Source organism: Chroicocephalus ridibundus, chromosome 2 (assembly GCF_963924245.1).
Source record: "Chroicocephalus ridibundus chromosome 2, bChrRid1.1, whole genome shotgun sequence".
Classification (NCBI taxonomy): domain Eukaryota; kingdom Metazoa; phylum Chordata; class Aves; order Charadriiformes; family Laridae; genus Chroicocephalus; species Chroicocephalus ridibundus.
Genome location: NC_086285.1, coordinates 122258167 through 122285362, shown reverse-complemented (window position 1 = coordinate 122285362; position 27196 = coordinate 122258167). Strand labels below are relative to the sequence as shown.

The 27196-nt window shown below is 37.8% G+C and overlaps 1 protein-coding gene across 1 annotated transcript in view; it reads left to right on the top strand.

Annotated features, from left to right (window-relative positions):
- CCDC178 (coiled-coil domain containing 178) overlaps positions 1–27196 on the top strand; it is a 182156-nt gene that overhangs the window by 153708 nt on the left and 1252 nt on the right. The window contains exon 20 of the mRNA XM_063323996.1: positions 10167–10301. Within this exon, the coding sequence (XP_063180066.1) occupies positions 10167–10301 (135 nt within the window). The remainder of the gene's footprint in view (positions 1–10166; positions 10302–27196) is intronic.

Here is a 27196-nt window from a genome sequence, read left to right as displayed (position 1 = left end):
CCTCCAACCTTCATGTTCCCTTCCTAATCCCATCCTGCCCGTGAACTCTTGTAATTTATTAATTCAGTACTTATTGTTTATGAAGAGCATGTGTGCATCTGGCCCTTTCCAAGACAGTTCCAACAGGAAGCTCATGATACTGTTGGCCATGAAGGTGACATCTAGTCTGTAAAATAAAAGAGGGTTAGGCACCTAGCTTGACCTGCTCCCTAGTCCTCCATACTGTATATTTATGGTACCATGCCCTGTTTTGGCTTGTGCTAGCTAGCACTTTCCAAGAGAAGGCCCAACATGAGTCAAAGAATAACATGGGACCACTTCAAGCAGGGAGTGTGGATGAGACAGCACCAGCTTTAGTTCCCTCAGCACAATACAGTATTCCACCACTATCCCAAGAGGCTTTGCCATACCCAAGGGTATGCAAAACCTACTCTCTGTTTCATCTTTATAGGCTGAAACACAGCCTTCACGTTAATTCAGTCATTCATCTGTTAACCCCTTCTCCCCCTAAAATACTATTTGCGTCTTAGGGCAATGAGGATTTCATACAAGACTGAGAAGTGGCAGTGGACTACATAGTGTGGACAAAGCCAGCCTATGCCACTTAGCCTTACTGCCATAGAATGGTTCCTAGCTCTGTTTATTTAACGATATGAAAGTAGCCCCAGGGGTTGAGAAACAATGTGCATCTCTAAGATGCAGTCAGCCATCAGCACAGAGGTAACATCTGGCAAGAAGTTATGCACATCTTAATTGGCCAGCTGTTCTTCTGATTGATTCATTGCCTTCCAGGAAGCACACTTACCTCTCTATGCTCAAGTTGGCCCTGCTGAATATCCAGCGTCTGGGCTGCTTTCATTGTCCAGGCAGTGTACTGTGCAAACCCACGTGGGAAATTCCTGTGCAAACCTGGCTTTGCTGAGCTGAAGGCCATGTCATTCCTCAAATGGTTAACTGAAAGTCAAGTTTCTGTCATGGCTAAAGGGACTCAGCCAAGCATCTGGGAGCATTGTGTGACCTAGGCTATCGTGGCACCCAGTCACGCTGCCCAAAGCCTGTGAATAGGCTAGTGACTAGCAGCTCTGGTGAGTTCATAGCCAAATGCCAAAGGCCTCTAAATACAAAGGAAATGGCAGTACTATCTGGTCACAACAGGCTGGTTTCTGGCCAGAGATCGAGATGGCCTTGATTTATGATACTTAAGGTCTCATGAAGTTTTAGGGGATAATTGATAAATGTATGTGTCATCCAGAAAAAAATAAAATTTCTTGCTTTGAATTTCATTTCACTGTTTTGCAACAGTCAGGAGATACTTTATATGAATCAGAAACAACTGCTTAATATAAAAGTTTGTCATCATAATATTTGGTGTTCCTTAGTCAAGACGGGCAGGGTGCTGCCTCTGTATTCTGCTAGGTCTACAACTAATGTACTTTTTGGTAATTAGTCATAGTGTATTTTAAAGATAGCAAAGAAGGCATGAATTGACCCCTCACAAAGATGGAGCTTATCTTAGACCTCGCTGTTAAATTGTTTGGGAAAGTAGTGTAACATATTCATATTGATGTTAGTTTATTAGTTTTATTTTTAAGATTACAAGCTCATGAAAAAAATTCTCAACAACACTAAATGTCAAAAGAGTGCTAGTTTACTTTTTGGAAAATGTGTTAACAATTATACTCCAGAAATCCTTTAGGAGGGGACAGAGGATGAGATATGGTATTTTATTGTGCAGTTTCTTCTTTTCAGAGTAAGCAGTGGAATCTGTAAGGGAATGATTAGAGATTATGGCTGCTTTAACAGGAGAAATTAATGGCAAGGTCAGGAATTTCTTTGGAGCAATCTTGTTTACTTGCAGGGTTTTGACACTTCAGCTTGTGCGGTCTGACATGTTCCTCTAATGGCCTTGTGCAAATACCAAATAAAAGTTGGGAAAAGTTGTAGGCTTCTGCAGATGAGGGCATTGGAGGCAAGAAACCTTAAGAAATACAATCCTTTGGTTTGGAGTAAGTGGAATTATCTGCACCTTTTCAAGACGTTTCCATTCATTGCTTCAGGCTCCTGGGAATGACATAGCAGTATTTGGTTATCAGTGTTACTAAATGATATAGAGAGAGCCATCTGGATAAGTACAGATATATTTCCCTTGTATAGCAGTAGAAATTGGCAAGTATAAAAACCTTTGAGGAAAGAATAATACCACATGTATTCTATATCTACTCAGTATCAAATTCTAGGCCACATTTTCAGGAACCTAATATAGAAAGCACACTTTTCATTTTCAGATTGGTATTAAAAACACCTACTGTAACTAGACACCGTAAGCAGAAAGATACCCTGATCTCACTCTATTGTCTCTTTTCCTTATTTTTCTCCTGACAGCAGTTAAAAATCATAATACCAATCTTTAATTTTTTTCTTCCTCCATTGACCACTGGTTTTGTCTGCATTCACCGATATCTTTAGTGGAAGACTGTACTCTGATTTTTCAGGTTTTTCTTCATTTGTTTTTCAGTGGATCTTGAAATACAGTTTTCCTTTTTTAAAATTTAACGTTGCTAATCTGCTTACCAAAGCATTCACAACTGGAATAAGGTCAAAAAACAAGTGCATCTTTTCATGTATACTTGCACATCAGCTGAGATTTGTTTTTTTCATGAGGCTTTTACTCATTTTTAAAGTATATCCAGTCTGTTGACAAAAGAGCTTTATTTAAATGAGCTATGTAATCTTTACCAGCAGTCTGTGGAGCAGATTTGACAATAAAGAAATATCTCATTACCTAGGAGCTTTGTATATTGTACAGGTGTAACTTGGTAGTTGAATAGTATAAAAAGATAAATATTAACTGGATTTTGCTAATAAATCTGCCATTCTTACAGCGCCAAAATCTGTAGAGTTGTTGTAATTGTCGTTGTTTGAGTTGTAACAATGAATGGAACTGATAAGGCTTATGTCATTTACATAGAATTTAGCATTCACAGTGCACTGTTGAATTAATATGACACACACATTGGATCCTCTGATATAAGATTAGCATCATTTGAAAATAGAGAAAGCGTAGATTTAGAAGTGACATATTGGTCTCTGTTCAACATGTAATGGTAATTTGTTTAGGTCTGAAAATTATAGTAGGTTACTACTGACAGCAGTGACTAGTAGTTAATACTTCTTCTGCTAGTTGTGTTTTTGGTTTGCTACATTTTGTGATAAATTGATGTCTCAAGAGGTACTACTGCAGAATTACAAAATAATATTATGTTGAATCCAGAAGGTCAGGTACCAGAAGGTCAGGTACCAGTTATATCAGTGTCAATCAAGAGTGGCGTTGAAAGAGTTATATTCACTGAATGTAAAACAGAGTCATGTTTTAATAAAAAAAAAATCAGTGAAATAATCTTAGTTTCCTGTACTGTCAACACCATAGAAAAACTATGTTTTGAGTTGCCTAACATAGCAATCAGATACCTAAAGCCTTTTGCAGATCTAGCTCTGGTACAGTAGTATCAGAAATATACCCTTCTTCATAGCGCACTATGATTTCAAGTCTTCCCAGAGTCTTCGGTTGAATCTGTCATTGCTAATCAGCTCTAGAAATTCAAGACTTAAATGGGATGCCCCCCAAAAGAGAGCACAAATTTCCCAGTTGTCTCTGAAAATCTGAGTGTAAGTGAGTGATTTGGTTAATGTGCCGGGGTACAGTGTGGCAGAAATATGAATAGAATACATTTCTGCAGGGTTACTTTCAGGAGCCTTGATCATTGCAGTGTACTTTGCCTTCCGTCATTCTCTTTCTTCCTCACAGCATGAACCTGGTTCATGCTCAGTATATGATTGCGGGTGTACATAAGCTTTCTAAGTGTTTTTGAGAATTGGTGATGTATTATTTTATGATGGTCCTTACTATGACTATGTCTAGCTCATTCATATCCACCTGAGCTGAATCCAGCATATTGTTTACTAAGATTTCTGCCCAACTTCATCTTACATCCAGTATGATATTACATTGCAAACCTTTTCTCTTGCAGGAGGGAGGGGGGAGATCTTTCTTCTCTGAATAATTCTGAGTTTTGTTTAAATGGTGGGATCTAGTGTTCCATTTCTCTGTGATACAATCATCGCTGTCTGCCTTGACGTTTTTTAGCTTTTGGATTGCTCTGTGCATTGCTGACATCTCAATTGGTTATTGTTAATGTTATATGGTTTAGGTTCATAATATTTCATCAAAATATGGTATTGATGGTGGGGCTGAGTCTAGTGAGACTTCTTAGAAATGCTCTGCCCATCTGTTTCTCTCATCTGCCTCAGCTACCTATATCTTCCATTCCTGCTGCTTAGTCCATTTCTTCTTCATTTTAATATCCTAAATTACCTAAACCCTAAATGGGTTTAGTCACTTGGTAAGTAGCTCTAACTACCTACTGTAGCTGCAACATCATTTTCAGCTGCTAGTTCTTTTGAATGTCTCCTTTTGTATTTCCTTAGATTGTTTTCAATCTTTGTTCAGAGAAGCAATTTCACTAAGTCTCTGTAATCAGAGAAATTGCCATTCCTTGAGCCTTGTGGCTGAGTGTTTCCTACTTTTCAGGCTGTTTCTGAAGGAAACTTCAGGAAAGGAAAAGGAAATTTTAGTCGGTTCTTGAAGGAAAACTGACAAAATAATTTTTTTTCTGGTAAAATATTATTGCACTGGCAGTTCATATTCCATTTTTATGGTTTAGGTTTGGATTGCCTTGTTTGATGATACTGTACCCTAGCATAGCTATGTAAAGCCTGGATTAGACTATGAGGGTTAGAATTGCACCAGTTTTGCTTAACAGTTGGATTTCTTAATCACAACTTGGCAACCTTAAAACAGACTTGACAGTTTGATCCAAATATACCTTCCAATTTTCACAAGGACTTTTTTTTTCTCCAGGTTTGCTGAGCACCAGTAGATGGATATTTACGCTGACACACGGATAGGCACATTGTTGTCAGTGATGAATCTCATTCTGGACCAAAATAGCAGACATTATAGAGAAAATCAAGTTTTGGTGCTGTGTGCCAGACCTAATGTATGACAAATTGCTTTGTGAAGATGGTTTATGTACAGGGTAGAGTTATATAGAGATAAGCATTCTTACTTGCTTGGCAAGGCTGGTACATAAACAATCTGATCAACTGTAGGACCCGCGAGAGGCTCAAGAGTGCTTACAGAGGACAATATTTGAAAAAAATTTGGTTGATAACAATGGAAAAATTTACTAGGGCCTATCTGCAGACAATAGTTTTCCAAAGACTTACAGTTTTCATGACATTATTTTTATGAAAAAGTCATATCACATACAAAAAGCCTGTCCCCTTTGCAAGGTGAGTCCCCTTTGCATACTGCATCTAGTAAAGGAAACATCAGTATAATTTTGTAACAGGAGCAGAATAATGTATTTTGCCCAGAATACCTTACAAAAAAAGCAAACTGCTTGGGCTATCCAAAAAAATTCAGCCTGAGGCGAACACCTGCCATGCACATTTTTAGATCAAATGTTTAAAGTTTGGCAAAATTCGAAGAGAATCTTCTTTTGAGACAACCAGTATCCTAGTTCTGCCTATAAAAATATCTGCTACCTTTTATGTGATCCAGAACCTTACAGTTTTGCTGGGTCAGACACCTTAGAAGTAAGTATGTGTTCTAAATGCAGAATACATTTGTCTTATGAATAATTTTGGAAAATAAAATGAAACTTTATTCATAGAGGGTCTGACTCTCTCTTTGCATTCTCAGGTGTAAAACAGGATCAATTATATTCTGATTGGTTGAATCTCACTAATTAAAAACAGCAGAGGAGAGAATTAGGTTTGTAGTCATAATCCAATATAATGCTAGCTTGCAGCCACTGGCCAGAACTGGTAATTGAAGCAGTCCAAGTAGTATGTTATTGACCGAGAAAAAGCATCATGACTGAGTTCCAAGTGCTGTTCACTTTGTATTCTTAATGGGGCCACATGCCATTTGATGTTTAATCAAGTAAACACCCCTAGTTTTGAGTCCATTGTCAAATATGTCTGTAATCTGCATTTGTCTAGTCCTATGCAGATTGTGTGATAAAAGATAAGCAGATGAAAATTTTGAGTTCCTGTGAACTGCCAGGCAACAAAAGTAAAAAGCGTTCTGGTCTAAATAAGTTGCAGTTCCTTCTCTCTTTCTTTCAATTTATTTTTCTTTCAATTTACCTTTGATTTTCTTTCAATTTACCTTCTGCTCAGTGTATAGATAATCTAAATACTGTGATATCATTAATTAGTGAGGACCTAGAAACAATTTACCACTGGAATAATGAATTAGGCTTGAGTAGGCCTCAGCTTCAAATAGTATCATATGCTTTTTATGCCAGTTTGATCCCTCAAATAAGAAATTATAGATTAAAGTATTATCTTAATTTCAATCATATTACAGTGAATCAGACATGAATTTAAGGAAATATCTTGATTTATCATAACAAAAAACTTAAAGCTGAGAAGAGAGTAAGCTTCCTCTCTAGTAAGATAGCATCAGCAGCTAATTCACACCTCCTTTCCCCGAATTTACACTGATATTATTGGTGATATTAGTACCATGTTTAAACAAGGAATTAAACAAATATAGAGCCATATGGTCCCCTCTGCTGTGAGGCACACAGGGAAGCCACAACCCAAGTAAAGGAGAACAACAGTGAAGCCCCAAAGTAGCAGCGTAGAGAGGGCAACTCCTTGATAGGGTCATTTTTTCTCCCCAGCAGCTCACAAAGGTGCCTCTCCAGCAAAGCCATCAGCTCATCATCTCCTGGTTTGTCGGATGAGGACTGGGAGAAGTCATTTGCTGCAAAATTTTCCCCTCCCAGCAAAAAAAAAGCAACCCACACCTCTTTGAAAGCTATTGCTCCTTCATGCAGGATGAATTTGGTTCTGATCTTTGCAGAAACCCCTGCAGTCCCTTTAACAGAAGGTTGTTTTGTGGAGACTAACAGCAGACCTGCATCAGCTGCAGCCATGGCAGGTCCAAGAATGACAGAAACAAGGATCCTGGTGCTTTCTTTCCTTTTGAATCCTCAAAATCTGGAGTTACTTGTCTTTCTATTTTCTCTTTCCTTCAGTCCTGCTCCTACAGCAAAGTAAATATCAGAATTAAAGTGACTCTCATAGAAATATTTGGCTACTGTACATATTCCTACACGTGGACCACTGGAGATGCTGTTACCTTCTCTGTCAGCATGTGGCTCGATATGTTGAGAATACTTAGGAAACAGCATGTTTCTCAAATACTGGAAAAAAAAAAAGAAAAAATAAGGAGTTAGCAGTAATGTAATGTATGCAGCTCATGCATGCCGTGTTTTCTTAAGTCTCTACATGTGATCAAAATTTAAAAGATAAGGAAAAGCAAATAACTATATGCCTATTATATGACTGAGAAGAGGATCTAAGGGAAAAGTATCGGTGCCTGTAGCGATAGAGGCTAACCTATGAAATCTACGGGCTGCTTTTGGGCTAGAAGTGCTCTTTCACTAGGTTACTTGCGGTTTTTCTGTTTTAAATTGTTCCCTGCAAGGGTCTGCAGTCGACTCAGGAGATTGCACAGCCCCTCCTCGGTTAGTGGGTCCGTCAGTTTATTCTATGCTTGCAGGTAACATTCTTTCATCAAGCTGTTACTTTCTCGCAGACATGTATTTCTGATTGTGTGCATAAATGTTATTTATGTTGCAATTAATATTGTAAAATTAATAAATATTTGGTTTAGGCTCCATTATGCTAGGCACAATAAAATGTATTCAAAATATGAGATGCATTAGATGCAGGGATACATACAATAGGAACAACAGCTATCAAGGACCTGTAATTTGCAAGTGTTTATTCAGTTCTTTGAAACGAGAAACATTAGTGAAGGTCATATTGGACACTGGTCATTATAAACTGTTGGTTTCTCAATAAATATTATAGCAATTTTCAAATAGCCAAACCTCAGAATTTTTGAATGTCTTTTGATTCTCTCAAGAAAAAAACCTGGATAAGCGTTGAACGGGATAGCCACTGATCCCTTTCACCCTTCACCGATGAATCCTTTCACGTGCTCTCCCAGCCACCATTTTCCTCATCATGACAGCATATCTTGCAATTATTTTATCTGTTTACAAAAATGAGAATTTTGTTAATCCAAAAATAGTTTTCCACTTAATTTCTTTTTTTAAGGCTTAAGTAGGTTATTAAAATGTCATAAGTTGTTATGTTTTCTCCTCTCTCACCGTCATTCTTTTTCAGACTCTGGAATGTTATCAAACAACATGAGATTTGAAAATAGTTGAATTAACAGCAGACTCGCAGAAAGAAATAGATTTCAGGAAAAAAGTCTTCTTAAAACAGGAGGAAAGGAGCAGTGGTACTTAGCAAAGGTTCTTCAAACTGGAAAACATATTCCTGTTTGGGTTCAGGTTTTGGCTGTGATTCAGATTGATATTTTTATATTTTCCCATTGAGTGTGTCTACCTTCCCTCATGCTATTTTTAATATACACTGGCAGGACTCAAAAAAATTGTGTACAAAGATCTGTTTTAATATTTTGCAGCCTCATTTACAAAGATGTAAAGTACTCACAGTTTCCATAGAATCTAATGGGACTTGTGGAAACTCAGTATCTCTGAAAATCAGGCCATTAATTTTGAAAATGTGCATTAATTACTCTCTAGGCTGTAATAGCTCACTTGATATTACTATAATCTACACTCTTTTGAAAAAGTGTATTTTTCACCTGGTACACCGCGCTTGCTCCTAAAGAGCAGTCATATCTTATCATGTAAAAGCTTCTTTATAACTGATCCAATTATTGACCTGTGGCATTGACCTTAATGAAATGTAATATTTCCAAAGGAATGGTACAATCCATTGTGTTAATCTGGTTGACAGGCATACTCTTGAAGGCCTCATGCTAACAATAGCTATGGAATTTATTGAAATAATTAACTTGATGAAACACAAACCCATGTATTGCCACTAAGCAATAATTTAGGTGGTTTAAATTTCCATTTTCTAAATTGCACCTAGTCTAGAGTATGCAGCAATGTTTGCAGAATTTACCAAAACCCACAGTCATTTTCAGAAGTATTCTGTGTTGGTAGGTTTTCAGATGTCATTAAAACATTTGTCTTTTAGACTGAGACCTGTCACACCGGGTGTATGAGATCCAAATAGCTGCAGATTATGGAAAAACTGAAAAAACAGTTTTAGCTGTAGATTGTAACAATAATTACTGTTAGCAAATACCAAAAGCCTATGAGGTAAGCACTCCCGCTTTGAATAATTTCAGTTAGGATTCTTTGCACTGAATGCAGTTCGGAGGATAAGTGTTACCTTTTCTATACGTCTATATAAAATCCTTTTTTTAAGTAGTGTCACTCTCAGCCGCCGCATTCAGTGGAATTTAGTGCTGTTAGATGCTTTCATGTCACATGGTTATAGCTAGGTGGATTAATAGGAACTTCTATCTGGAAATTTCTTTCCTGTTATTGTTCTCCCTGAGCAGTTGATGGCTAAGTTAATTCTCTTTAGTTTTGTCATGCACTAAAGCACACATTGCCGAGCTATGATAAGCTTTACACAGGGAAAAAAAAAAGCCCTTGTGTCCATCAAAGTCTTAAACTTGCATTTTAAACTTTGGCCTGACCTGATGTGCCATTCAAAAAGCTTCAAAAGATTATTTTTTTAAGAAAGGTTCAATATGTCCCGAGGCTATCGGTTTTGAGTTAAACTGGGTGAAGTAGAAATATTTTACTCATCAGCTTTGCAGTCACAGAGTTTGCCTCAGCTAGAACAAAACTGCTGAGGCATTTAGAGAAAATTAACCCCCCATCCTGGCAGCCAGATGTGACTGGTTTCTGATGAATGCACATGAGTGGGCTGAAAAACCAAGAGACTGTGAAATTCCTGTCAGGTCCGTACAGCGCAGAATGGGCTATTGACTGCTTTCTATATTTCCCTCCATCATTCTTCTTGAACGCTGCCATTAATTTCCTCTCCTGCTCTGACTTGGGAATTTAATTTTTTTTTGCCTTTTTTTTTTCTCCCCCCCCTCCCCTTTTCTTCCCCCCCTTCCCTTCCTTCTTGCCTCTTCCCCGTATTCCCCCCTGCCTGGTTCCCGTGGGTGTCGGTGCCGGTCCCAGCTTTGGGCGCTGCAGAGGCGGCTGCGCGGGGCGCTGGCGGGGAGGTGGAGGCGGCGCGGCCTCTCCATCCAGGCTGGGCTGGCGAGGATCCAGGCAGCCTCTCAGGAGAACGCTCAGAAAATATTAGCTGTGCAGGTAGGTGATTGCAGGGAAGTCGGAAAGATCATTCTGATCTAGATTGAAAAGCAAATGATGGGTAGTGTGATGAAGCATTAAAACCATATCCCATCAGAGTTTTATAAATTTTTAACCTCTTTAATAAACTGGAATTGCATGAAGGATGAATTCAGTAAGTTAGCACATATACCATGCGTAGTTTGAAAAAAAGGGGGGAGATTAGATTTATTTCTCACAAACCTTTGAAAAGATTATTACAAATACATTGGATATAAATATTTGAAACACAGAGCGGCATTAGTACTGCTGCTCTGTTGTTTTAGAAAATGTGACTGTGTCCTGCTTTGTGCAAATATTATTTCCGTGGTAAACAATATTGTCATTTGCACTGGCTTTGTATTTAATTTCTTTAGCAGGAGACTATTTTTTAGAAGTATTACACCTTCCTAACTCAGTTATATGATGACTTTCCCTCTTTTGTAAAAAAGCAACATTGGGGGGTTATAAAATTTAAAAATGTTTTCCAACAACGTATGGTTTTTCATTTTATAACTCGATCCCTGGATATATATATATTTACCAGGGAAAATAACTACTATATAATGTAATTGGAATGTTCTTTTTGTCTTGTGCCATGGTATCTTATTCATATTTCTGTAAAGCCACTCCTTTCAATCTCTTCCCATAGTTAATGGCCATAACCAGATGGCGTTTTTGAAGGGTTTTTAAAAGACTTAAGTAGAAAATTTCTCCAGACTTACTGCTTGCAAAAGAAGTTATGTTGCTGATGTAGCTTTAGTGCACCATATTCTTATAAAACTTGTTTTCTAATTTTTAACAGTCAGGCTTTGTTGTATGGTTGCGGAAACAATTTTATTACATTTTAATATTATGTAATTGCACTTCACAGTTAATATCTGCTGCATTAAAGTAAAAGCTCACTTGAATAAGTTGTATAATTCCACTAAAATGCATCAGCATCGTGATCTGATTTCCGTATCTCACTAAGAGGATTTTTATTTTAAAATTCCAAATTTCTATATATGTTCTACTTCTAGAAAAGATTCAGAAAATCCTAGTCATATTAAAAGCAGAAAGTCAAGAAAAAATAATTTAAATAAAAATCTGATCAGATTTTATACTTTATTAATTATTTGTAATACTCTTAATGTTATGGATTTTGGGGAGTGTTATATTTGTTAAATATTGCACTGAACTGCGTGCCATTGAAAACAGGTAAGGCGGGCACTACACTTGTTTTCATTCAAAATTTTCATTTAGCTGTTGAAAAATTGGAAAAGCTCTTTTTTGATTTTTTGCAGGGGGGATAGCTGGGGTGATTTCTGGTCTCTCCTGTGTTCAAGAGAGGTGATCAATGTGCAGCCTAAACCTCATGAATAACAATAGCAGTGACATGGAAGCCACAGGTGGCAGTTGGTTGCCTCACACATGAATCTTTACATTAATCTAATGTTACGCAGTGTTTTAATAGCTGTACTGTGAACCTCATATACAATTGGACTCTTAAATCAGTAACTAGTCCATGTTACGATGAGTGAGTTTTGCAGAAATCCTTCATCTTAGCATAAATTTTTTCCATGTATGCTGTTCATGCTGAGAAGCTGTGACTGTCAATCTTGCCACCCTGAATAACTCAACTACCTAGAAATGGGCTTAAACTAAGCTTTTAGATATAGAAGTGCCAGCAACATCTTTTGGTGTTCAAATCCAAGTAGCTCAGACCTACCGAAGACAATATTTTGTTCAAAGTCTGGACAACGTTCTGTTCCTTATCTGCTTTCGCTATCCATGACATCCTTTTCTGATACTCTAATGCTTTTCTGATTTTCTAATATTCTTGCTATGTTTTTATGAAGATTGACTGATAATATTAAAATAGTGAGCAGGGAAAATACATAAAATTAAAATGGAGACTAGTTCAGCTAAGAGCAATTACCAAGCTGTATAGAAGAGTATTTCCTTTCAGCAACATAATATTTTTATATTTTAGAGGTCTTGGCAGTGATTGGAACAGGCTGCCCAGGGAAGTGGTTGAGGCACCATCCCTGGAGGTATTTAAAAGATGGGTTGACATAGTGCTTAGAGATATGGTTTAGTGATGGTTTTTGTCAGGGTTATGCTGATGGTTGGACTAGATGATCTGAAAGGTCCCTTCCAACCCAGGCAATTCTATGATTCTGTGGTTTATTTATACATGGACCAGTGTTATATATGGATCTGCGGTATTCTCAGATCAATCTATCCTTCTGTCAATTAAGTTCTCCTATCGGTGACATTCAGCATAGTGGCACACACTTCCAAAATAAAAGCTGGCAGCAGTTCCTCTCACTTCCTTTTCTTTCGGCAAGAAATTCCCCAAGTTCATTGTTCCTAGCATCCATCTTGCATTCAAGTCTGCGGATGAGACCCCGCTGCGCTGAGCAGTGCTTCTGCGCAAAGTGTGCAGCCAAACGGTGATTGCCACTCACAAGAGCTTGTGTCCCAGCACCTACCTTGATGAGAGCAAACAGGAGCACGTGAATCACAGAGGAAGAGTGAATTAGAAGAGTCAGTAGATACAGTACATTGGCTGCCTAAGTGTTTTCTAATATTTTAAAGGAGCCATGACCTGGGTGAGATCCAAGAGAGACTTAAAAGTAGGTAATGGAGGGTGTTTTGCCTTTTTCACCAGGTACTTTTTAACGAGCAACACTCTCCAGTTATACACAGCGGCAGGGTTTGGGAAGAATTATGATGTGAAAATCAAGAGCTGCCTCAGACTGGAAGACAGATTTGATCAGTGTTTCATCATTACAAGTCTATGCTATTAAGCCTATTTTTAAAAATCTAGACTTGCCTTCCAGTCGCTTCTAGTGGTGCAGATGGACCATAGTGCCTGTAAGACTTTGTGATTGAGAAGGAAGAACTGTGCCTACAACAGGAGGGTGACATTGATAAAGCCACTAGTGAGGAGGATGTTTCCAGTAACAGGTATTGGTGGAGTTAGTCATCACTTTTAATAAACACTGAAAAAAAGCAAAACCTTCAGAGGGATCCCAGTTAATAGCAAAGTGCTTTTGTTAATGATAATTTAAAAAAAAAAAAAAAAAAAAAAAGATGCTTGCAATTAAATCTCCCTAAAAGTTCTAAATTAAGAGAGCTTTACAACGATGGCAATCTCCTTTGCTGCCTGGTCTCACAAATTCATTTCAGAAAGAATTACATGCAGTGTACCAGTCCCAATTTCCGTCAGCACCAAACGTGGTACCGATGCCAGAGATTTCCCGTTGGTCGTCCACCGTGCAACGCAGGCAGTGTGTCCCCTGGAGCCCGTGGCTAATGTACCCGTCCCCTTTGGGGATGCTGCTGTCCCCAGAAGCATCGTGGTACCCCCAGAGGCTGCCACATGCCAGCAGCACTTAAATGTCCTAGGGCCAGAAGCTCTGCTTTGCTGCCATTATGCTCAGGGTAGCAAAGGCAGAGGGTCCCTCGTTTCCCTCCTTGGCTTTCTGTCCAGCCTCAGCACCGGCTGTACAGGTTTTTGCTCTGCCCGGCCCAACCCAGCAGCAGTGCACTTTACCAGGGAATCATTACCAGAACACAGTGCCTTCTGGCTGCACCTGCTTTTGAGCCTCTGTTCTGAGAAAGAAGACCAAACCCCATTCTTCAATATGTAGCAGAAATGAGTATATGCTTTCTAAGTTCACAACATGGTTATGTCACTGAAGACTTGTTAATATTATCGAAATATGTTAAAATTATCCAAAGCACCAACAATATGAGTGTGGACTATGAAGGCAGAATTACGGGAGTCAACCACCAGTAAATACTAGCTTTTCCCGTTTTTTTTTTGCTAGGGGTCATTGGTCTATATTGTGCATGGTGATATTAATAGGTTTTTTTTTAAAAAAATGCCATTTTAATTTATATTTAGCTCCTTTTGTTTCAATCAAACTCTTAAATATGTATTCCCTGTTTTTTGTCATGATCCTTGTAACCATTTTGCTTTTTCAACATTTAATATTTGCCTTGGAAATAGGAATGATCAACTGATTACTTAGTGTCCATATGTTTTGTGAATATACTTCTGACAGAAAATGGAATTTTAAAATTGAACATTTCAATTGTGATGTTAAAAAAAGGGGTAAGGGATTCTTCCGTGGTAATAAGAAAGAATAAATAGGTTGGCAATCAAATCAACTGCTAGAGCAGAGATCAATGACTGAAATGATTTCTACTTTCAATTTTGGCTCTTCATCTATTTAATGTTTTATAGAGCAAAGTGCAGGACTATTTCTTGGGCAAGAATATTTCATCTTCTTATGCTCTACCTTTTTCCTAACCTGTTTCAAGTTTTAAAATATCCCTTACTGCTGTCTGATTACAACCAGTGCCAGAATTTGAGAGATTAGAATTGCAGTGCGTGAAGTGCACCAGAGGTGCATTAGAAGTGCATGAGCACTGCTCTGCTCTTCTTTCATTCCGGGCAGTTTACACACAGGCTTAATGACTCTGAAAAGAGAATTTGTTTTTATCATGGTAGTCAAAGAAAGTTCTATGAGTTCCATCATAGATTACACTGACTCTTCCCATAAATTTAATTATCTTAATAATCAGATGACATCCTATGTGGATCCTATTGCTGAAGTCAGTGACAGCTTTTCTTCAAATAAAAGCCGCGTGGAGATGTCTTCTGTTTGAAGAAAAGTGACAGCACAACGTGGGGAAAATTTCACCATCACAGTTGGTGAAGTCCATATTCTATAGTCTGCTGGAGGATTTCAGTCTTCAAAAATTCTGCAATTACTAAATATGTTTTTAATCTGTCAGAAAACAATGAAAGTAATCTCTTTAATTTAGAACAATCTGATAAAAATGTAAAAACCTTTTCTCCCAAAAGTGTGCAGGCAAGGTATTTGTTTTGTTAATGACTTTTGTTTTCCCAATAATGTTTTGGAGTTTCAATAACTTGGCTCTTGAGTAAGTTCAATTAGCTATCTAATTGCAAAAATGATATATGATGGCAGGTGTAGTTTTATTTAGGACTGTGGCTGTGCTTTAATTCTGACAGTCTTCAATTTAGTCCATCCTTTTTAGATGATTTATCTTGACTATAGTTATGCCAGAATTATTCTGGGGGACAAAGTGCTAACAAAAAAAATTAGCATCATTGCTACTCTCATTGTAACTTTAAAGCATTTCATATATACTTTTTCTGATGATGGCATGACAAAGGTACCTTTTTAATAAATGCAAGATTATTGGCTTAATTTTTAATAGATCTGTACCTTTGATAGCCATTCACACCAGTGCAAAGTGATAGAAAAAAAGATCATCAGAATTCAGAGTTTGGAAACTTCTTATTTGGTAGCAGTTTCACTCGTTTTCATTAGGTGGAGATTGCCACGTAAGGCACAAAGGAGTGATACATCAGCCCACAGACTGTTGCTTTGGCTGCAGAATGCTGTTACTATATTTACGTTTTCCACAGTTATACTGAAGTTGCTTGATTATCCTGAAACCTTTAAAAAATTTTGGCAAAGCTGTTGTAGTTTCAAATAATTCCACTGTACTGAACTACACCAGTTTACACTAGAAAAGAGTTTTGGTCTATTCTGTATTGTCTTTATTTGGGCTATTTTGCAGAGATCACCAGAGAAAGGACAGTTCTTAACTAAGGTTTAGAAACTTTGCTGAATCTACTGCGGGCATCTCAGCGGATACTGCATCTTACCAGAGGAAACGTTTTACTGACTGTGCAAAATCTGTGGTTTTCATGGCACCCTGTTCTACCTTCTTGCAGGAAAGAGCCAGTGCAGTTCCACTAAGGCCAGCACCAACCATAATCCTGCGTGGTTAAAAGCAGGGTTTGCCCTTTTGCTTTCTGAAAACCACTCATTCTTAACTTGCTTTTTTAGCTGTCAGATGGCAGTCGATTTAACTACATCTTTTGTTCTCTAACTTATTAACACAGGTGTGTTATGGTGTCCCTCAGGGCTGACGCTCTTCAAAATCTGTATGCCTTCTCTTTTATTTTTCTCTGTTATGGGTTGAGTTATCACCATTTATGCTGATTACACTCAGTTGTGTCTTTTTTGCCTGCTGATTTTGCTTTAGCAGTCTTGCTGTTTCTGCCTTGTCTTGGAGACATATGGGGTTGGATGACAGATAACTTTTCTTAAGGGGAACATGGCTACACACCTTTTAATTAGTTCTAAGCTTTTGTATGTAATCACATTGATTCGTAGTAACCATTTAAAATATCAAAGTGAAATTTTGATGGTTGCATTATTCATTTATAAAACATTTGTTTTGTGCAGTTAAAGGGAAATTGAGACTAGCTATTTTTTCTCCTGCTCATGGGGGTAATGCTTCTGAGTTGAAAAATTTGTTAGTTAGCTAATCAGGTTCTAAAGAAACATGGAAATCAGTACCCAGTATATAGGTTCTAAAAATATATGGCTTTCCTCTCATATGATTATGAATTTTGGATAACAACATCTGGATTTCTTCAAAATATGATCTCACGTTTTATTTCAATCCTTAAAGTGATTATTTTTGTCTAGATTTTTCTAAATTGAGTTGATGACTCTGACAAGCATTCACCAAAATCTTTGAATTTACTTATCATGTAGGTGTAGTGACACATACAGCTGCCATGGAATAGACACACAAAAGGGTCGTGACCATTTATTTTATTGCTGCATGATGAGAGGGACCTTTCTAGTGCGAGAGTGCAAAGTAATCTCAAAATAAGCCCAATTCATAGCAGAAATTAGAACCTGCTTCATTCTTTGCCTCATTTTCATGGTCTGCGATTTTGCTTATCACATGGCAAAACTCTGATGTCTTTATTCTGACATGATTTCCTTTACCATTTTCAAAGTGAAGTGTACATCTCATTTGGCACTACTCAGTTGCATTTAGGTTTTTCTGCCACTTATGCCGTAGCACACCAAGCTTCTTATGCTTCACATAAACTCTTTATTTTTCAAAACGTCATGCCCAAAGGCTGATATAACCGCAAATGTTTTCCTGGCATGCATAGGAACACCTATAGTGGCCTTTACTGGCTAATTCCTCTATGGCTTCACTTGAAAGTTTCACTACATGAAGTAAGTGTGATATGAAGCAAGTCGTTCAGAAATTTAGCTCTCGCCTAAAAGCTCTAGTAGATAGTAGGAAGATAAAGAAAATGCTGTGTTTTGGAGACTTTACAGTAAAATAACTATACATATTTGGCTACTGTGTTCAAGTTCAAGGCCAATTATAAGTAACACTGAGTTTATGGTGATGATTTTGTGGCTTACGAATCTCTCTCTTGAGACCTTGGCCAAATATCATTTGGATCACACTATTCTCTTTATAAGTAAAACCTGAACAGTTTTGTATGTACTTACTCCTTCAACAGGTCAGTGGTAGTCTTGAATGACAAGAGAATTCAGCAATGAGCTGACAAGTAAGATGGTTATTCAGTTGTTATATGTCAAAAAGAAAAGGAAATGACTCTTCGTAGATTTGCTTTTCCAACAATTGACAGAAGGCTTCAGTGTATAATTAAGAAAAGTTATATAGGAAGACAAGATTAAGGATAGGATTTATGAAGTTACACTCTTGCCAAATGAGCAAATGCTTAGCTCTGGTTTTATAAGTAAAAACTAAGGAATTAGATTTCTTTATCCAGTACAGTCAGTAAAGAATCAGAGAAATGACATTTTTAATTAATGATTCAACCTTGCAACATCACTTTGGGCTACCTGAAGTTTAGTAACCTCCTTCTACCCATTTTAAACATATATCAAAACACAGGTTTAATGATGAACTGTTTACATGTTGAAAGCTCCTTTTTGGCAGCTCTTCTGTTTTTGTCATCACCTGAATTAATTATAGTAGTTCAGAACATCTCTAGTAAACATGCTGATATATCATAGATTATAAACTCATCTACTGAACTCTTAACCACGGTTGCAAAGTAGATTATTTTATTTAAAGACAGCAGTTTAAAAATTTAGACATTTAATTTAATTATCCTCTCCCAGAAGTATAAGAAGAAATCAGAATCCTAGTGTGAATAGCATTATACTTGCATAAGAAAACTTACAGGAGCATTTTTGCCTCAAACTCAATAATTTTAGTTATAATCACTAACTATGTTTTTGTTTTACAGAACCAGTATGATTTGGAAAAAGAATAAAATTGCTTTTAAAGTACAAAAATAATTATGAACCACTTGAAATGTAATGTCTGTATTTTATTTCTCATCAGAATTCATTAGTGTGTAACATCAATAATTTAGCCCATCATTTGCCAACACTGACTTGGCTCAGTAGTTCAATCATGTAACCCTGTAAACTCACTTTCCATTAAAATGAATGTTGCTGACAAAGGATAACTAAAGAGATACTTCATTTATTAGCTAAAGAGATACTTCATTTATCAACATTTTTAAATTAGGAGTTTGGGACCACAGACACTTAGCTGGATAAATTATTCAAAGGAATCTTTGCATTAGGCCTAAAGATGTTTGTAGAATCAAATACAGTGTTATCCAGAATTAAAACTGCCTTTCATTTGTGTAACATGTAATTCACAGTATACTATTCCAGAAACCAACAGAGCCACCTGCAGAGAATCAAATGACCTACCGGAATGAAATCCTGACTGTCATGTGCAAAATTATAAAAAGTGTAATAGTTATCCTGTATTTTGATTGACTCAACCAAGCATTTCCCACGGAAAAGTCCTTACAAGAAACTTCTTGCAACAGGCACTGTAATATTCCAAAGTTGCATTTGAGGTATTAAATGCTTTACGTTATTTTACTGTGAGCAGCTGCTTCAAATCCAGTCATTATCTTCTCCAAATGCATCTTTTAAAAACATGCAGGTTTCAGATGCGATGTCTCAGCTTGCTGTTTCTCCAGCCTTTTCCCCAGCCACCTGTTCTTTCTTACCAGGATACTGGCTTCATTTTTGAAACTTCAGTGGTTTGGTTTTTTCTGCTAACGTACTACAACTTGGATGTAAACATTTCTTTTTTGAAATAAATGGCTACTTGAAGCATGTGAGGACAAAGTTAGGAGTAACATAAAAACCTCTCATGTCACGTCTTTTGCCTATGCCTGGGAAGACAGATCTGGAAACCAAATCCTTCCTGAGGACAAATCAGTAAACATCTGTCACAGGATCGACATAACATGGCTGTCATCTGACTGCGTACTCTGGAGGGCTGCTGCTAGTGGTACAGAAGCAACCAATTAAGGACATAAGCAGAAAGCAAATAAAAAATATTACAATACCAGTTTAGTGCAAGCCACAACGTTACTGTCCATCTCCCCTTACTCTTTTGAATCTATCTAAATAGAGTGTATATGGTTTCTCTAGAAAGTATAACCCATATTTATCCCTTTCTTAAACCTGGCATTGGAGATATTCTTAACCTAGAGAGAAGAACCACTCCTCCTTCGAGTGATGTTCCAAGTAAATCCTGTTACAGTCTCTGTGCTCACAGGCTGTTATAAATACATTCTTATGATACTCCAGGCTGAGGAGTGAGGGATCAAATTTAGGCCTTCATTTGCAAGCGTTCTGATAAGAAGTATTTTTTCCGAAATGAATGGGATATTTCTCTGAGCCCGAGCACTGTGGTAACTGAGCAGGTATGTGGTAGCAGAGCAGAAATCTGTGTTTGAGACAAAGGAAAAGAAGCTACTATCAGCTAATTCAGGGGACTGAGGAGCTTTGTACAAGGAAATCTTTTTGGTAAATTTTTCTCTTCTTTGTGAGAGGAGAGTGGGGTGGAAAGGATTACGGCTTAGAGAGCTACTTGGTTCTCAAGAATAATTTTGAAGAAAATGAGAACCGAAGCATTCTCTTTTAATAGTGCTGTATTTCTCATTCCTATAATATTCAGCGTTGCTACGAGGGTTTGAAATCTGTATCATCACTTGACTCAGCATCAGTTTTGGTGCTTCTACTGGCACTGGAGCAATAAACTGAGAGTTAAAGACTCAGGAAGAGCAGTTTCTTTCTTACACTTAACTCTCCTCCAAACTCTGATGGGTCACAGCAATTTCACTGAGTTGCTTTAGTATGCCAGCTCGTCACAGCTATCGTGGAATTTTACTGGAGCGTTTTAATTATCTATAATAACTCCAGAAAATCCTCCTTTTCATTTGGCACAGATTTTTCAAAGCTATGAGTTCTAGTTTTATTACAATTTCTAAAATAAGAAAATTAAGGAGTACACCAAACAAGGAGATTTTTAATGCTATGCTTCACTCCAATTAACCTTTAGGGACTAAAAAGTCTTTCAAAACAAAAAACATTCTTAAAACTGGTCCTGTTGAAGTCAATGATAAAGTTTGGCTGACTCCCTTAAACACAGGTCTGTGTTCCTCAGGGTGAAGGGAGAACAATGTGAGTCAATATACATACTCTCACTACATTGTCTTGTAGCGCAACTTTTATTCTGAGGGCTAAAATGGTGTCTGTATTTTAAAAGTAAGTGTTGTGGTGACAGTTTTGTTATAATCTTCATGGCCTAAGAATGTAAGCAAGGCAGATTTTATAAGGCAAGGCACTATCTTTTATTAGACTGGAAAAAAAGACAAGGTTTTGAGTACACAAGCCTTTCCTGTTAGCATCATTTCTTGTCTCTCTGATAACTATCTGGGAGGGCATTGGGCATTATGTTCTCAGTATCAATGATATATTCATTGATAATCTAATTACCACTCCTTTTAGAATGCATATATATAATTACGCAGCAAAGATTTCCACCTGTATTCTGGTCTTTCTTATATCTTAATATCTTACTTAGCTCACTGTAATAATTCTCTACATGTCATAGTGACTCCTTTGACCTATACAGATGATGAGTCTAACCACTGCTGGTGTTATATTATTACCTTTCTTTTCCATTTATTTCTCATTCTTTTTAATTCCTACATCTTTCTTCTTAACAGGTAAAGTCTGAAAGATAGGAAAAATTTAGAGGAGGAAGGCAATGATTTGTTTAGATAGGTCAGATTAGGATTTGAGATTAGCAAGCTAAAACATGATGATGCAGTCTTCTGAAATAATTTATATTTTTTCTTTGGTTTCTCTAATTTTCTCAGTTCCACATGTCTCAACGATAAAAAGCCATTTGTCATCTTTCATCTATTGATAATCAAAGAGCTGAGATTTTCCTGTATATAAAACGTCAGAATTTTTCATTGCTGTATAGTGCCTCAGACAGCATATAATTCTGGAGCTCGATCTGTAATGGCTTGACAGCGTCAGTGTCACCCTGACAGATACATTGCTGCCCAGTAGCCATTCAGGTTGAGAAGTCATGCACTTCGGCTTCACCAGTATGATTTCTGCCTTACCTAGATCAACATCCAGAAAAGTGGCCTGTTTGGGCTGCCATTTGATTTGGAATAATTTAGACTTGCGTCTTTAAACAGCACTTTCCTGTTAGGGAATACTGATTTTTTTTTTCCTTTTCAAAATCAAAACAAATTTTTATTGCAGCAAATTAGTGGCAGAAGTACACATTATTTTGGAGCTAAATCAACTTCGTTTGGGAGCAAAAGAAGACTGTGCCAGGTATGCAGATGCCCTCTGAAGCAGCATTTCCCCTTTTCTGTCCCTCTTGTATGATGGAGGCAGCTGCGGTCCTGGACGCAAATGTCCTTGAGGGCATGATGGAGAGAAACCTGAGTGAGCCATTCTGTGACTTTCCTCCTTGCCACGCTCCTTGGCCTTGAGTAGTACAAGTTGTCTTTCTGGCTGCTCAGTCCTACAGAGAGGCTTTAACGTCTGTTTTCAGAGACTATGAATGAATTTGCAAAGTTGTTTGTGGATATATCGCTCTTCTAGCTGTTTCCAGGTTAATGCAAAACCTTCCTTTCATGAGTTTCCATGTGTGCTACAGGGACAACAAGAGCAATATCTGACACTTTGGAAACTCAGAAGTATGGTCTTGAGATTACAGGGAAGTCTTCTGAGATGTAGGAATACTTGCTGAAACACGGGGAATTCTGGCAAAAATTGTCTTCAGTCTGTTCTCATCTGGCTTTTCTGGGATCAGAAAATGTTAGGAAGAAGCATTGCACATGTTTATTCTGCCCTTATACTCTTCCCTACATAGCATCTCATCATGACCATTGCTGGAAACAGAACGATGGGTTAGATGGACTGTTGTTTTGACTCCACATTGCAGTTTGTATGTTATGGTGTTGAGGAAAAATGAGAACCTAAACACTAATGTTGCTGGCCTCTAAGGCTATATAAGCATTTTCCAATTTGACGTTCACATTTTATTTATAGCCCTATTATTATTATATTTTTCTGCATAGTTTTCTGATTATCTTGTTGATTTACTATTATCTTCATGTATTTCAGATATTCTCCATCTGCGTCAAAAGGTGGTTTGCAACTGTTATCTTTTTTTTCCCCTCAAGAAGCACATTAAATTATTTATTTTTGAGGAACTCTTTTCTCTGAATAACTTTAAAATTTACCATATGGGAGAACAAGTTTGTACAAAATGTGAATCATAACTGGATATGTACCAAACCTAGGAAGAAGCCGATTCTCCAGAAGTTTAAAATACTTCCAAGTTATAATACTCATCGCACAGTAGTATTTTGCACATCTCAGCTAAAATGTTTGAGGATAATCTTAGAGGAAATTGAGCTTCAGGTACTGTTTAGGCAATTATTATTTGACTATAGGCATGATGTTTCAAGAAAGGAATTTACATGGCCAAAGTTTATTCCCTGTTCTCCTTTTTTTGCATTCTTTTCTCCACAAATGAGTGCTCGTAGGCCTCCAGGAAGGAGAATTGTTATAAAATAGGTTCCATCAGTAAAAGAATCAAGTTACTCACCTCTTTTTAAAGTTTTGCAGTCTAGCTCAGACATATATCCACATGTCATATCTCGCTGTTCCTGCAATACGTTAGGTAGAACAGCTGACAAATGAAAAGCCAGTAAGGGCTATTAAGGACTCAGGGCCCGATTTTGATAGTTTTCTCTGTTTTAAATCCATTAGTTTCATTACAGTTACACCTAATTTATGTCTGTGTGAAAATCAAGCATTACATTTGCCTTGTATTTTTAGTCTTTATTTCTAATGATTTGAGAGCTGCTAGTATATGATACTGTCAGACTAATGGAGCAAATTGAAGACGAGTGACCATATTTTATGTCATTGTATATTTAAAATAAATGTTTTCAGTTTCTAAAATTAAATAATGATTTTTTTTTTCACTGAAATACTAATAAAGCGTATGACTGTCATAAACTTAATTTACTTAGCACATTGTAAAATGCAGCTTCCTTCCTAACAAGCTGAACTTCTTTAGGGAAAGGAGTGGAAATTGTCCTATGAGCCAGTGCCTCATAAACATGTGATCAAAATGGAAACTAGAATAAAAGGAAGCACTTCCTCAATAACAGCTCTGCTGAGAAGCAAGTTACTGTCCCGTTGAAGTCTACAGCCTAACTTGAGAATTCATTTTACATTAATGTAATCCATTGAATGAAATAATTCATGGAAATGAGATCAGAGATATAAGGTAAAGTTTGTTTTTTTCTTATTTCAGGAGTGACAGAATACATCCATAGCTCTTAGTTTATAGTTAATTGGAACCCAGATGCATGCTAAACCTTGGCCTTAGACAGACATATCAGTATAATTTTGTCAATGAGCCAGCACAGAAAATTTTCCTTTAAGACAATTCAATCTAATCTTAAATGTTTTATTAAATCTATTTTAAAATCAAGTCAGTGTCATTAATAAACTATCATTTGATGATTAGCTTTCCCACTTGTAAACATTAGTTATTAAAAATTACATTCAGCAAAATTTACAATATATGTTAATATTACTTTCATTTTATTACTGAAAGACAGTATATAAGATCTAAATAAAAGCTATTGACACTTCAGACAAGATTGTTCTGGTGTGGTTGTTTTAATTATATAAAAAAAACACAACTGAAGCATTGAACTGCACTCAACTCCAGAGCATCTTTAGAAACCAGAACACCAAGAAAAATGGCACCGATTCCTGTGGTAGCTTCTTTACTGAGTGTAAACTTCTGCAAAATCTTGGAAAGTCAGATCAGTAAGCCAGTGAAATAATCTTACCACTCCTGCTTCCTTTTCTGTCACCTTTCTTAAGAGTTTCATCCATTTAGGTATTTCATCCCAAACTTCACTACTATTACATTTGGCTACAGCACCATTAGACTTGTGACTTTCTCAGGGGTAGTGGCCCAGTGCATTTACTTTCAATATATGTTTACATTTCTCTCCCTACATCCACATACGTACAACGCATTCTTATACTCCTGAGAGCACCTCTCGATTGGGCTGCACTGCTGCAAATAGTCCCCAGGTTAATCCAGACACACTGAATGAAAAACCCAATAATTAGAGCATTAAGAGTACGGAGAAGGGGCCCAGAAAGGCTCATCCTTATGTGCTAGTTGGCCTGAGGGTCAGGAAAAAGTCCCTGGCCCTGGTTTATTTAGCAGACATAATGTTCCCAATGTTTGCCAAAACATGTTTTTTAGACTTTATGTTGTCACAGAAAAGGAAAGGGAATTGCTGAGTATGCACCAGAGTGTCAACGGGTGGATGATACACATTTTGGTTTTCCCTTTTAATTTTAATTCTTGCTGAGTACTGAGTGTCCCTTTGGAAAATCATAGAATCATAGAGTGGTTAGAGTTGGAAGGGAACTTAAAAATCATCTTGTTCCAACCCCCCTGCCATCGCCAGGGATGCCTTCCACTAGACGAGGCTGCTCAAAGACACATCCAGCCTGGTCCTGAACACCCAGGGATGGGCATCCACATCCTGTAACAGTGTGTCACCACCCTCACAGTAAAGAATTTCCTCTTAATATCTAATCTAAATCTACTCTCTTTCAGTTTAAAACCATTGCCCCTCGTCCTATCACTACATGCCTTTGCAAAGTCCCTCCCTTTGCTGTAGGCCCCCTTCAGGTACCGGAAGGCCACTATAAGGTCACCCCGGAGCCTTCTCTTCTCCAGGCTGAACAACCCCAGCTCTCTCAGCCTGTCTTCATAGGAGACATGCTCCAGCCCTCTGACCATCTTCATGGTCCTCCTCTGGACTCGCTCCGACAGGTCCCTGTCCTTCTTGTGCTGGGGGCTCCAGAGCTGGACACAGTACTCCAGGTGGGGATTTCACCAGAGCAGAGGGGCAGAATCCCTTCCCTCAACCTGCTGGCCACGCTTGTTTTGATGCACTCCAGGATATGGTTGGCTTTCTGGGCTGGGAGTGCACATTGTTGGCTTGTGTTGAGCTTCTCATCCACCAATACCCCCAAGTTCTTCTTCTCAGAGGTGCTCTCAATCCCTTCATCCCCCAGCCTGTATTTGTGCTTGGGGTTGCCCTGACCCATGAATGTGAGGACATAGTGTAAGGATTATGCTGAGGAAAACCAAGATATGGTGAAGGAATGAATGAAGAGACCCTTCCAGAGCAGCTTTCTAATGCATAGCATGCTTTGTGTAGAAAGGAGGCTATTGCCAGGGCTTTTTTATTTGTTGCAGTTCTTACATCAGACATCCATACACATTAAGCTGTATCTTTAAATAGGTATAAAATCTGTTAAAAACTGGACCACTTTCCCAATCATATATTTATTATTTTTGATGTACCCCATAAGATGAATAATGCAGGAGGTATTCATTTGAACATCTGCATTTCCTTGTGGTTGCTTTGTCTATGTATCAACCTGGTCGTCTTTGTCTGCTCAAGATGAATTATCTCAGGAAGAGTGGTAGATACGGCCTGCCCAGGCTGCTGTCTAGCCTCAGAAGCGGACTCCAGCTGCTATAATCTGAGCAGTGCTTAGTGCATGGTCCTTCTTTCAGCCAAATGCTAGAGAAAAGCAAGACAGACACATTGACGTACTCAGCATTTCATATCGTCTGACTTTAAAAACCTCTGCTCACCCTGCAGAATTTGTATTTGTCCTGGGACTGGCTCTACAGGGAGTCTAGATGCTTAAGTATAGTTCTGTAAATCATACGAATTAAGCTTGCCACATAAGCAGCATCTCATGAACTTGCCTTTGTGGCTGCCTGATAAGCCAAGCTGTTCTGAATTGTTTGCCCGTACTTGTCTTGGAATTTTTTTGTATGTTTTTAAGAATGCAAGACTTAGCTAAATAAATACAGTCATCACAGGGACAGGCAACTTGTTTTAGTTTTTAAACGGTAAGTGTATAAGCGACATGAAACAAATAAATAACAGCTAATTGTAACGCAGAAATGACCTCGAGAGAAGCCAGTTATGCATTCCTTTCTTTCAGAGAAGGTAGCAGGGGCATTTTCTTAAAGAACTCCATTTTTATTAGGGTAACAGTTACCAGCACTGGGTTCCCTCAGTGTGATCTAGCAAAGACTTCAAGTCTAGTGAAGCTTGAGCTTCTCCTGACAAGTCTGGAAAGAGTCAGAGGCTTAAAAAGTGGCATAGGACCAGAGGAGGCCTTCTTGTAATTTCCTTACACCTGAGTCTTTTTCTTGTTGAAATAATCTCTTGCATGGTAAGGCAGGACTAGCTGGGAGTGGTGGCCAAAGAAGCATGACTTTTAGAACTGGCTTTTACAGTAGCATCTACCTTATGTGCTAATCACTCAGAGCATCTGTGTGCCGTGGTTGTTGCTTGATTATATCCTCAGAAATCATCATAATATTTGATAGATTTCTGAGGAGCAACAGGATGTATTTTAAGTTTGCTTTTCCACGGAAAAAAATGGCAATAAACCTCTTCAAAAAGGGATATTATGACAAGGTCAGACCCAGCTGTGCTGGGAGTGGGAGAGGGAGACACAAAATGCACAATGGCAGCACAGAAAGTGACGAGAGGCACAGTCACCAGG